The following is a 12,871-nucleotide window of genomic DNA, read 5'->3' as shown; positions in this document are numbered from 1 at the left end:
GTGAAAATTATCGTGACGTTTCACTGAACTCATCTCTAAACGATGATTTTTTGAATGAGGCTGGGAGCAAGTTGCAAAATGAAGACCTTCCAGTGATGAAAATTTTCATTTATTTTAATTGCTATAGGTGTTCAGCTTTCTAATGACTGTTCAAAAAATGCTGAATCCCAGCTAAAAACCTCTCTTCTGTGTTCCCCTCTCCTGTTGCAGGAAAAGTTTTCTTCTCCATGTTTTCTCCTTATCCCTGCTGCAGAAAATGGCTCAGACTGCATGGCTGGAGGCACAGGTTCTCCTTTTGCTCCCCCTTCCGAGTTGGATCCCTCCCCTGCTGTTTGGGACCCTGCCCCCAGGGACACCCTTCCCCCTGGGTCCCAAGCTGCCAGGCCCCCCCAGTTTCCACAGGCCCAGTCCCAGAAGTAAGGGTGGAGGAATGGGAGGTGCAGCCCCTAGCTCATGAATTACAGCTGCACCAGCCAAGCCCGCTGTAATTGCACAGCTCAGGGAGCTCTGTGAAACTGGAGAACACCGCATCTGACAGAGCGAATGTGCTCATTTCGGTTACCGTGGCACTGTCAGACTCAGCGTGGGCAGCGAGTGCTGCCACTCCCTGCAGGCACAGCAGTGCCAAAAATCTGCCGCCATGGAGAACCCCCTGCCACCCCGCTGGGGCTGCTCTCAGTAACCCCACCAGCTCCAAGCCAAAGGGTGAAACGGGAGCCAGGAGCAGCGGTCTGGCCTCAGAAGTTCTGCGCCACAAGCCACACCACCAGCAGCAAGGTGAGGCACACCACCAGTGCACCACATCACCTGCACACCAGCCTGCACTGTAGGCACAGCACTGCCTGCCTCATTCGGGCTCCACCGCTTCCTGCCTGTGACAGCAACAGTAACGCCAGCAACAGCCTTGGCAACACCAGCACGTCCAGCAATACAGCCATGAACACAAAGTCACTGGCAAAAGTAAAAAGGTCATTGCTGCAAGTTTTGGGAACTGTCAAATGATTCAATTTGAAAAATGAATATGGATTCATCACCCAAAATGATACCAAGGAAGATACATTTGTCCATAAAACTGCAATTAAAAAAATAACCCCAGAAAATGTCTCTGCAGTGTAGGAGATGGAGAAACAGTGCAATTTGACAGAGTACAAGGAAGGAAAGGCCCCCAAGCAGCCAATGTTACAGGGCCTGGTGACATCTCAGTGCAAGGAAGCATTCATGCACCAAAATGCAACTACTATCCCCATCCTAGAAAACATCCCTTATACAACAACCCAAGAGATAAAGCCCAAAGCCAATAGCCATCAAGTTACAGCAGCAACCCAAAAGCAAAGACAGCACAAAACACCAGTCAGCAGTCCTGCAACCAAAAGTCCCTTCCTCTACTTACAAAACCTGCCAAACGGGTAAGTGCCGTCCTTGAATCCCTAATGCCTCCCAACTTTCCCTCCCACTTTCCCCTTTTTTCATCCACAAAATAATTACTTTCAAAATTTCCCCAAATCCTATTACCCTTTCTTTATGTTCCCTTCAAATTCCTACTCCCCTTTCCCCTCCATAGTCTCCCTCCCACAGCCATGCTTTTCCCTACCTTTGCTCCCTAGTTGCTAATCTCTTTTCCCAAAGTTCCTTTTTTCAATACAAAGGGGGGGAGGGAAGAAAGAAAAATCTCCCAAAGTAACAACCTTTGTTTTTTCTTCAAAATTAGTGATTTCTATTTGAAGTTCCAGCAGGTACTCCACCTCATTCTACCTCATACAGGCTCAATCGCACCTAACTACATTGCTTACAGCCACCAGAGTGCCATGCTGAAAAATCTTTTTCCTGACTCAGTTTCCTGACAAGCTGTGTGAAGAAAACCTCACCTCCCTTCCTACCAGTTCCAAGACTCTTCAAAAATCTGTACAGATATCAGGGACTCAAAAAATAGCTTGCATTTTGAAAATTGTTTTATGAATGCTTTTGATTGTTTTTGTCATTTTGTGTTCTTTAGTTGCCCCAACCATTTGATTTTAATTAATAAAGAAAAGGGGAGTTATGGAGAAGGCATTCCCAATTAGGGAAAATGAGAGGCCTCTCTTAATTGCCTTCTCTTGATAGCAGATCCTGTTTTATCCAGCCAAAGCAAGCCCTGTTGTGTTCCCTAGGTCAGCCCTGTGCCCTCTCCCTGTCAGCCTTTCAGTCACTCCCACCCTGTTTCACTGTTGGCCCCTCTGCCTTAACCCCACCCTTGTGACACCCCATGTCCCCTGGTAATTGGTCTCTGATGCTCTTTCCCGCCCTGCTGATCCCATGTACTTACCTAGAGCCTCTCTTTCGCCTTTGTTCTCTGAATGAGAGTGCACATGCGTGGCTGAAATAAAGATCTCTGTAAAACCCCTGCAAAGGCCCTTCCTGCTCTCTTACTTGCTATCATCCCAAACAACATCATGTGCAAGAGGAAGAAAAAAACACCTGCAGAGCCCAAAAGCAGAATCACTGTATCAGTGTGCAATAATACCTTTATTTTCTACATTTAGATTTTTTTCTTTGTATTTGATTTCATCCCCAACACTTATCTAAGAAATAATGTTATTAAAGGCTTGTTTTTATTGGTACACGTGGAGAGAATTGTTACTATGGTACAAATTGGTGAGAATTTGGTATTGCTCTGTATGTGTGGCTTTAGCCACATTTGTGGAGATGTAAAATAAGCACTTTGATTCCTCCAGATACATAATGGGCAGTGAATGCCAGAACTCCCTGTGGATACATTGTAGTTCTTCTGTAGATGTGCAGTGGTGCTGAATTTTGCAGAGTGGTTGAAGAGTTTAACCACTTTCACTGTGGGGAAGGCAAATGGACTCCTGAGTACAGGGCTATGGTGATGATGCTGCTTTCCATGTGTCTTTCCTTTGTGGACACAAATCAGCAGAAAAGCAAAGCCCCGAAGCAGCCAGGACCCTCCTGAGGGGCCAACCCGCACTGTCCCTCTTCCAGCAGCAGTGCTGAACATACCCACTTCTCCTTTCCCATCCTGGCCAGTGCTGCAGCAGACAGGAGGGAGCTGCCTTCAAAAAAAGGAATTTTGGCCCAGCTCCACCAGGTACCAACCTCTTTCTCCACTAGGAAATGTGCCTTCACATGAAAGAGGAGTGCCCAGTGGATGGGCCTTGCAGGCTCTTCCCTTGGAGTAGGAGCAGCACCCCTCCCACTCCCCCCCCGGCTTTTATTCCAGGGGCAGCTTTGTCCCTTCCTGGGAACAGACTGGTGCTCCCAGGGTAAGCACTCCTGGTGGCATGGCCAGCTCTGTAGTTAAAAAACAACCACAGACCCAGAGAGAGAACCATGGACAGGTAGGAAATGCTCCAACAGGTGAGGCTGGTTTTAACAGGCGTAACCTGGGCATTGCTTTACCACCTCCCATAACCCAGTTCTGCAGCCAGGAGGCCTCTGAGGTCTGTAGCAACCACTTGGTGCACGTGGGACCACACAGGGAAGGCAGCCTAGGGACCATTTCTACTGGGGACCCACGTAGAAATGCTATGAGGTCCAGAGACACTGAGCAGTACCCCTACCCTCCCCATGTCACACCAACACTGGAAGGGGAGCAGGAGCTAAGAGCACAGGACTGGGTCATACTTTGTACCAAGGCAGGTACATTTTTCCATCATTTTTCCTTATTATTTTGAACTCTTAACAGTATCAAAACCTTGTATTTCTCTGTGTTTAATATACAATCTTCCAGTGAGTTGGCTGCTCACAGTTTTTCTCTGTTTCACCACAAAATCGGTTGTAAGTTGTTTTTGGATCAAATCCCAAGATCTCCCTTTCCTCGTGGATTCGGAATGAAAACGTTGAAACTGAGGTGCCTATAAAATACCTATGACAATAAATCAAAAATGGTTCGTGATGGGGGAGGTTTTTAAAATGCAAGCAATTAGATTTCAGTCCAATGAACCTTACTGTTCAGTGAAACAATACAATAATGAAATTATCATATATATATACACACAAATATACAATTATACATCTACTATACACATATCAATTATGTAATTGATTATGTAATATCTTACACAGTTTGTAAACAACCATGGGCCAAAAATCATACTCAGTTTTGTGACAGTGATATTAAGCTTTGGCTGAAATAAATCAGGTTTGCTACCTTGCATGTGCGCAAATCCACTGGTCAATCACAGCCAAGCCCCCATCCTTATAGAGTTCCAGCTCCTCCAGAGAGGGTTCAAACCTCACCATCTCAGGCAACAGTTTCTTGAGCAGTTCAATCTCTTAAAAAAGAAAGGATACAAATTGATTTCTACATTATGAAGAGCAACTCGCTGCTGTCACAAAATGTGTTTAAGGGAACTCTAGATGCGCAGTTACAGAACAAGGGACACCAAAATCAACCAATAAATTTTACAATACAGTTGCCAAAATTCACAGCATTGCAGGCAGGGAGGGGAGCCAGTGGTAATTGCTGCACTCATTGTCAAAAGTTACCAATCCTGAAGTGGCTGTGATTTGCCTACCTTCCTCAACAGCATCAGTGGCTACAAAAACCTTTTCAAGTTTAAGTGTCTCCAAGAGGCTGTGGATTTTCTTTACTGCTCCTTGCAGGGAAGGCACATCTTCTCTGTGACCCCAGATAAAGTCCCTCCTTCTGAGATGAACCCCAAGGAATGGGCCACCTAGAGCTGTGGCTGTCTTAACCTATGAGAGAAAGACTGAAACTTTAAAACTTGAGAGCATCACTGCTCACACAAAAAAGCCAGAATCACCTCTGGATAAGGCACAGAATCAGACTATTTTTAAGTACGGACTGGAACTAGCTTGGGACACTTGTTGCAACATTTAGATCTTGGGTGGCCTCCATCATGCAAGAGAGAAACTGGAGTGCCAAACTTTTTGCAAGCAAAAACTCCTCTCCTTGACCAAATAAACCTCAACTGGCGGGTGGCAGCTGAACTTTAAACCCACAAGTAGCGCTGAAAACAAGGAGAAATTCAACCTTCCTTTACTGAAATGACGGCAACAAAGATCTGGTCTTTAAAACGGGCCAGGCACACCTTGACAGACTGTTAGCATGTGTCACAGAGGGAGAAGATTCACGAAAAACATGCGTGTCCACCTTGATGTGAGCAGAAGAGTGTCACTAATGTGTAGTTTCCAACATGCCCTGCAGCACACAGCCAGGAGTACACATATGTTCCATTACAGGAACAGACTTTAGGATTTTACCCTCATCTGTGTCCAGTCCTCCTTGTACTGAGTCCTGTCTGCCTCATCAGTGGACTGAAGATATTTCTTCCTAAACTTGTCTCCCACCATACGGAGGTGTTTAGCGAACACCATGCTCCGACGGGTCTGTTGGTAAAAGAGCAGACGCTGTGTCAGAAAAAGGAGAACTAAAAATGAGTAGGAGATAGCTTCATACACACAGCACTTCCAGGATGCAGTTACTTCTGGTACCTCTATGGAGTACTCTAAGTAACTATTTCTAACCTTTTATCCAAGCTTTAATGGTTTATTTCTAATTATCACCACATTTATAACCAGCATATTCACCTGCCCCTGCAATATACAGGTACAGGGAGGACACTGCAGTTATTTACACAACAGAACACATAATATACCAAATTAAGCACCCTAGCAATATACCTCACATTTGAAACCAAAGCTGGGGAAACACTTTAGTATGCAAAATACCTGCAAGAATAAAACCTGCTTTAAAAATATTAGGCATCTACCCACAGACACACCTATGAAATTCAGTGGAAAAAGTGATGAGAAAGGAATTATTTCCTTAACCTGTGAAATAATCTCTAAGATTCTGTGATGCAGTTACCACTGCACAGAGCCACAAGTGGCTTTTTTATTAACAGGCAAAAGAACAAAGGAAATCCCACTTTCTCCCTTTTTGTATGCAAAGAAACAGAGAAGGCAGAGATGTTTCTCAGATGAGCATGGGAAAAAAAAGAAGAGGCTATGGGCCCAAGCTGCAGTGAGCAAATTTCTGTTAGGACATGTTATGGGTTATGTTTTGACTAGCTCCTTTCCCTACCCCCCACCATGGAGCTGCTGGCCCCTCTTCCAGGTTGTTTTATCTAGGCGGGTGTTTTCTGCTTTTGCGGCTTTAGCTTTCAGCTGCTGCTTTAGCTGCTGGTTCTGCAGCCCCCCCCACCCCCCCTCTGCTGCTTTAGCTGCTTTCCCCCCGGCTGCTTAAGCTGCCCCTCTCCCTCTCCCTCCTCCTCCTCATCCCTAAGATTTGCACCGGCTCCAGAGGACACGGATCTGAACTTCAGAGACCACCTCTGGAAGTCTGCCAAAAAAGCTGTGCCGCCCTTCCCAGTGAAGATCAGCCGAGTTCATCTGATCTGGGTCTGTGCTAGGAAGTGTTTCTTTTGTAGTTTTGTTAATAAAAAGTTTTTCCACTTTCCCCTAAAAAAAATTCTTTCCAAGCTCAGTAAAGGAAGGAATTGTAAAGGGGGGGAGGGGGCCCTTTGGAGGTCTTTTTCCCCAAATTTGTCCTAAACTAGACAGGACATCAGGTAAAAGCACTGGGGCAATGTTTAAAGTGCCACTGCTAAGAAATGTGTGTTATGGATTTCATATCCACTTTTACAGGTCAAAAGATCGTGCTCAAATATGGTATCTGTGTTGCATTTCTTTCTTTGAGAGGTCTCTCTCAATGAACAACTCATGGCTAGCAAACTACTGTTTGGTCCACTTCTGAAAACATGCCATATCTCAAATGAATAATCAGATACTTACAAGACTGAGTCCACATAATTTGCTTTGTAATATCATGTCAGTTTCTCTTAGGATTTTTAACTATATCAAGCACTCCATATCATGTTCCATTTTCCTGTGTCTGAGCCCTAACATTGTCTTAAAACCTTTATGACAGGAATTATTTTACCATAGACGTTTGCCTTGAAACCCATGGGAATTTTGCCTTTGAAGCCAATGGGGAGGGATTTGGGACACTAACAAGCACTTTACAGAATTCTTTTGAAAAGACTAATCTTGAGGTTGGACTAGATAGGAAACTGCTCCCTTCTGATTGTAGATGTATTGTATAGGGGAGGTCCTTTTAATCACCACGCCCTGCACACTGGGCCTTTAGGCACAAGACAGCAGGACGAATTCCTGTATCACATTAATCCACAGCAGCCTGAAAACCATGTTAGCACAAATTGCTGAAACAGAAGACACAAGTTACTATCAAGACAAGAAATCCAAGGCAAAACTGAAGCACACATTGGTTATTGAATTATTTAGCAGAGCCAAGCCTAGAGAAGCTTTCTGTAAAATACTTACATTCCAATAATCTCTCCCTCCGTAGTGGTCATGAAGAAGGTTTTCAGCTCTGTCTAACATCACTGACCTATTGAAAATTATAAAACTGAGTGCAGGTTCCTTAGGAATAGAATTTACATTATGATGTTTCTTTACACATTTGCTAGGATAAAGCACAGACTATGATCTGCTTGCAAAACAGGCATGGGGAATGAGGGATAGGCTCCTACGAAGCAAATTCTAGTTCTCTCCAAGGTGAATTGTGACCCACAGTCTGCTGGGGAGAGAAGGGAACCACACCACTCCCTGTGCCTGCTCTCTTCCTTAATAAATGGTACCTTGCCTCTGAAAGTTAAACACTAGCAAGCATTAACCACCCCTCACAGTCCTTGCAGTAGCTGCTACAGGAGACAAGATTTGTGACAGTGGGAGTGATCCAAAGGGGAGAAGTGACCTATGTGATAATGCTCAGCCTCAGAGCACATCACAATCTCTGGGACAAAGCAGAAGACCATGAAAACAGAGAAGGTGTTTTCCACATGCAGAATTAAATGCCCTACAGTAAAACAACAGATCAAAGAATAAAAAGACACTACCAAAATGTGAAGTAGCAGACAGAAGCTTGTGCTTCCCATAAACAAACACAGTTCAGGATTGTGTCCTGGAAACGTAACCACACTATTCAAGTTCTAAGAAGGAGAAGAGATTTTGAGTTTCAAGTATCCCAGAGCACAAGAGATGTAGATTTGTGAGCACACAGATGACAAGCAAACACATAGAGAAATGCTTCTGCCAAAAGGGATCAAGGTCATTATGTGTATCTCCTTCCACTAAAAAGAGAGGAAGCAAATCAATCTTGGATTATCACTGCTGATAATCAGCTGGACACCTGCCTGAAAGGCTCTAAATCACCTGGAAAACAGAATAGAATGTGCTGGTGAAGAAGCAGCACTGCATCTAACAGGAAGATTGGAGGTGAATGAGGTTACTAATCAAAACACATTGAGAAATTTCCTTGAAGTGACCACACTTGACGAGTAAAAATGAGCCCTAGGACCACACAACTGGTGGTCCAGCCACAAGGGCAATATGGGAGATCTGAACAATCAGAGTAGTTTGAAGACACTGGCACACACAAAGATAAGGGGCATCTCACTGACAATGCCTAGCAAGATTTCCCAACAGCCTTCATTTAAGGCTTTTAAGAAAACTTGCCATAGAAAGGTTAGTGCCTAGATTAAAAAAAAAAAAAAAAAGTTTAGAGACAGGGATAAATGTATGGTTCTCATTGCAGAGGGAGGTCACAAGTACACGGTCTCTTCACCCTATTCCTAAACAACCTACAGAAGGGTATGAAATCAGGTGATACAGCTTAACAATTATTTTAAATTCCTGAGAGCAGCTAAGGCCAACTATGAAGAATTAGAGAAGTCTGATCACTGGCCAATGAAGTGGCAGATGAAATCTAGGAGTGAGTGTAGTAACAAAAACAACCAAAAAAAACCAATGTAACTTCATCTAATAACTAAAGGTCTTGATGATCAGAAATGAGGACAGTTTGATCCAAATATCAAGGCAACACTCACACGTTAAAATAATGAATCTGTGTGTCAAGAATTAGTGGAAAAAGAAGAGAGCAATTGACAAAGCAGGTAATTTGTACTGCAGTGTAACAGGTTCACCCACACTCAGTGTACAGGGTCCTGCTGAACTGCAAGCGTTTGGTGACTGGCAGTGGTGACAATCAAAGGCATGGAGTGGCTTTCACTTGGAGAAGAACTAATGGAGCCAGGACTCTTCCCACTGAGGGGGAATATGTCAGATCTAAAATCACAAGTGGTATGGAGTAGAATATGGAACAGCTGATGGCTCAGCATCTCTTCCACTGCATGATCTAGGGGATATCTGATGCTACCTTGGAGGTAGAAATCACAAAAGCTGCCTGAGAGGGAATATAAAGGGGCTTAAGGGTATTTGCTCTTAGCTTTTAGCACTGCAATCTTTAACTTAGCTTAGAGTGAAGTGTTTCTTACAGTGTAAATCCCGTTAGTAATGATTTTAACAGAGTACAACAACTCAGTGACGAAGTATCTCAAAGTGGGATACAGCCTTTAAATTGCCCCTGCCCTTCCCACCCAGCAATGGGATTGTAAAACAATACAACAATAAGTAGTTAAACAAGACGACTCACTGTGCTGAAGTGTTCTTCAGAAGAATGGGAGCCACAATAGAGGCAGATCCTTGGACAGACAAGCAAGAGGCATTTAGGCCTCGTGTTTCCTCATAACCCCAGAACCAGCCCCTAAAATAGAATACAAAGGATTGGTTCACAGACTTGTATTTTAAATTAATGCCATTTATAGAACACAACATCCTAAAAAAACCCACATACAACACAAATAAACCAGCCACCTCCTTTATGCTGCTTTATGCTTTTAACTTTATAGAATTAGGCTCTTCTCATACCAATACATACGGGCTTTTCAAAAACCAAGTGAACTCCAAGCAACCAGATATTCACAGCAGGCAAATATCTCTCTGAATACAACTGAAGAGACCAGAAGAACTGCTCAATGTTACCTGTAGTAGCCATGTTTGTCTTTGGAGTACATCAGCTGATCAATGCATGGCCTTTCATCTATTTTTTCTTCCCATGTTCCTTCTTTCCATCCTTCCGCATAGCCTTGCAGCACATAAATCTGTTCAATAAAGGGCCCACCTGACTCTGAGCAGAAGGGAAAGCAAAGGATTTGTAAACATGAAAACCCACACCATAAACATATGGCTGAGCATCAGTTGCAGTTAAAAATCTGCTAGAAATGCTAATATTACACTACTTCCCTGTTTTCCCTATAAAAAAGCGAAGGAAGTTCTGTGTGAGCCAGAAAAATTCAAAGGGTCAGGTAATGTGACCACCTGCTATCTCACCCAGCTCTGTGTGATTTAATGTGTCAAACACAATAGAATCACTGTCAGCTGGGAAAAACACACTATGAAGCACACAGGTTTTCAGTGGTGTAAGCAGCTGCCACAGGAGGAGTGCCTCCAAGAAAAATGCCAAATACAAGCCCTTCTTCCCCTAAATTTAAGGGTGTCTACATGCATTTTCTGGAAGGCAATGAATGAGCCCTTCAGAGCTCTTCGCAGTGGTGTGATGTTTGGTGGTCTTGACAAGCCAGTGACACTGCTGCAGATTTGAACATTTGGTGATTAACATGGCATTAAATCCTAAAGGAACCAACTTCACTTTCTTATGAAAACCCTTTCTCTCAGACACAAAAATCCAGGGATATTTCATGTGCAGCATCAATGACGAAAAAGGAAGTTCAGGGAAGAACCTGCTTTACAACTTTCACTGTCCAACCACCACACTCAGAAAAAGATGGCTTGTCTATATTTCAACAAGCTGCCTCACTCCTTATGATCTTGTTATTATGGTCAAAACCACACAGGAATACCACAGGTATTCACTGTCTGTCTTCAGGAGTCCCAGAAGTTGAGGAGACAGCAATGCTATATAAAACAAGCTGCCAAGTAATTGGGTTACTCCATCCTAGTAGTTGGGTAGCTCAGCAAAACTCCTTCACTCCTCTTGACACCTCTTAGGATTTTTTTTTCACATAAAAGGACAAATATGTTAAGAAACCACACCAAATATTTAGTTAACTATAGATTGGATGATGCTACACTCCACCTGCAAGAAACTCCTCATACTCGATGACAGGGATGTTCCTGTTGAGGCTTGGGACATCAAAGAACTGAGACCACAGGATCCGGACCTGGAGGATGTCAGGGCTCTGCCAGTGATAAAGACGTCCCCAGGGAGGCAGAACCAACACCCAGTTTTCGCTTTTCCGCAGGGTCTTTAAAAGAGAAGCAACACGAACGTAGACATCTCTGCGAAGGTTGAACCCTTCAGGGGGGTTCACATCATACAAGAGGTATCTGAGGAGAGCAAAGCAATACCATTATTTCCGGGAGCACATTGAGGCTGTTACACATTTTTCTTTTTTACTCTACAATTCTGTGATGAAACTGTTGGGAAGGAAGCTACTCTTTTTGAGTTTGCAGTACTTGGAAGGGGAAGAAATATGGGAAGTTAGAGCAGTGTGTCCTGCAGGGGCCACTAGGGTCTCTTGGTGAGGTAGCACATGCCAGGAGCCTTTCTTGCAGCAGGTCAAGGAGTGAAGAGTCTCAAGAAAATGGTGAAACCACTGGCTTATCACCCAGGCTAACTCTTGTAAGCTGGACACAAAGGCAGGAGGCCACGCCCCAGAGAAGGAGGGGAAAAGAATGCAGCTGGGAGCTGGATGATCCCTGTGGGGTGTCCCTTCCTACTCGGGATATTCTACCGACGAAAGCCCTCGGACTTCTGCGATGACAGCCTCCAAAATCGACCCAAAAAGGCACCAGCAGGTGAAGGAGGTCCTTTACCAGACGATGGCAGAGACACGGCGGGCGCCTGTGCAAGCAGACACCGCACGGCCGGGGCCGGACGCGACGGGGCCGCCACTGCTCACCTGGTGCGCGGGGCGGCGGCGGCGGCAGGCAGCGAGGAGGCGGCGTGGCCGGCTCGGAGGGCGACGGGAGGCGGCTCGGAGGCGGCGGCAGGGGACGGCAGGCGGGCGAGCGCGGCCAAGGCGAGGAACAGCAGCGTCGGGGTGAAGCGGCTGCCGAGCCCCTGCACCGCCATCCCCCCCACGCCACGTCCGGGGCGGCGCCGGCGGAGCCCCGGCCCCTCTAGGTCTCTTAGAAGAGGCCGGCGGTGAGGGGCCTCAGGCGGGAGCCTGTGAGGCGGTTCAGCTCCTCTAGGATTTGCGCTTCCTTCTGGTACATCTGCGGGAGCAGCGTTGGTCAGCACGAGGCGAGCCGCAGTTCCCGTTGCCGGGGCCTCCGGTCCACCCCATGCCGGACCCCGCACACCCTCCCCGGCCCCAGCGCATCCCGCACCTGCTCCCACTCGAGTTTCGTGTCGTGCCGGTAGCCGAGCAAATGGCACAATCCGTGGGCTGCGGTCACCTGCACGGGGTCAGAAGCACAACACACGTATTACCGACCGAGCCCCGTGGCGGCCCCGCCACCCACCACGCCCGAGTGGGGCTCACCGTCAGAACGTCGTCAAAATCCTCCCCGGTCTCCCGGCACTGATGGTAAATGTATTCTACCCCCAGGAAAATGTCCCCCAGGTTGTACTCGTCACGGCAGCGCGGCCGCGGCAGCTCCCCCGCCGCCACTTGGTGCAACGGGAAAGAGAGAACGTCGGTGGGCTCTGGGCAGTATCGGTAGTCGCCGTTCAGACGCTGCATTAACGCGTTGCCAGCGCAGACCAGCCCCACGTCGAAGCGGGAGACGCCCAGGGCGGCGCGCAGGGCACAGACGGCGCGGCGGAGCGGAGCCCGGCGCACGGGGACGGCGCGCTGCACGTTCCGCAACGCCACACTCATGGCGGCACCGGCACCACCCGTCCGCTCGCGTAGACCCCGCCCACCGAAGAAGACTCCGCCCCAGAGTCCCGCCCACCACCGCACCCACTAATCCACACCCCGCCCATCCTAAGAGGCCACACTCCTGAACTGGGACCTTCCCA

General features: G+C 46.5%; 2 protein-coding genes across 2 annotated transcripts; both read right to left on the bottom strand.

Moving 5' to 3' along the window:
- Positions 1-3,675: 3,675 nt before the first annotated feature.
- On the bottom strand, positions 3,676-12,303 carry POFUT2 (protein O-fucosyltransferase 2). The gene is made up of 10 exons (XM_079310465.1): positions 12,235-12,303; positions 11,805-12,120; positions 10,979-11,229; positions 9,865-10,009; positions 9,476-9,586; positions 7,306-7,372; positions 5,224-5,349; positions 4,515-4,695; positions 4,148-4,271; positions 3,676-3,862 (listed from the first exon to the last, which is right to left on the bottom strand). The coding sequence occupies exons 2-10, from the start codon at positions 11,975-11,977 to the stop codon at positions 3,709-3,711; spliced, it is 1,332 nt and encodes a 443-aa protein (XP_079166591.1). The 5' UTR covers positions 11,978-12,120; positions 12,235-12,303; the 3' UTR covers positions 3,676-3,708.
- Positions 12,034-12,728, bottom strand: YBEY (ybeY metalloendoribonuclease; the record flags this gene model as incomplete). The annotated part of the gene is made up of 3 exons (XM_079310561.1): positions 12,034-12,120; positions 12,235-12,303; positions 12,390-12,728. The coding sequence occupies 3 exons, from the start codon at positions 12,726-12,728 to the stop codon at positions 12,034-12,036; spliced, it is 495 nt and encodes a 164-aa protein (XP_079166687.1).
- Positions 12,729-12,871: the final 143 nt, after the last annotated feature.

This window comes from Erithacus rubecula (genome assembly GCF_903797595.1).
Source record: "Erithacus rubecula genome assembly, chromosome: 8".
NCBI lineage: Eukaryota > Metazoa > Chordata > Aves > Passeriformes > Muscicapidae > Erithacus > Erithacus rubecula.
This window is presented reverse-complemented; position numbering and strand designations above follow the sequence as displayed.

Bases quoted from the DNA above. Each gene is read 5' to 3' on its own strand.
- POFUT2 (XM_079310465.1), bottom strand. From the start codon at position 11,977: ATGGCGGTGCAGGGGCTCGGCAGCCGCTTCACCCCGACGCTGCTGTTC. The intron at 10,010-10,978 runs GTGGAGTGTAGC...CCTTCTGCTCAG, and splicing joins GTATGAGGAGTTTCTTGCAG to AGTCAGGTGGGCCCTTTATT. The intron at 4,272-4,514 runs GTAGGCAAATCA...TTCTTTTTTAAG, and splicing joins CACTGATGCTGTTGAGGAAG to AGATTGAACTGCTCAAGAAA.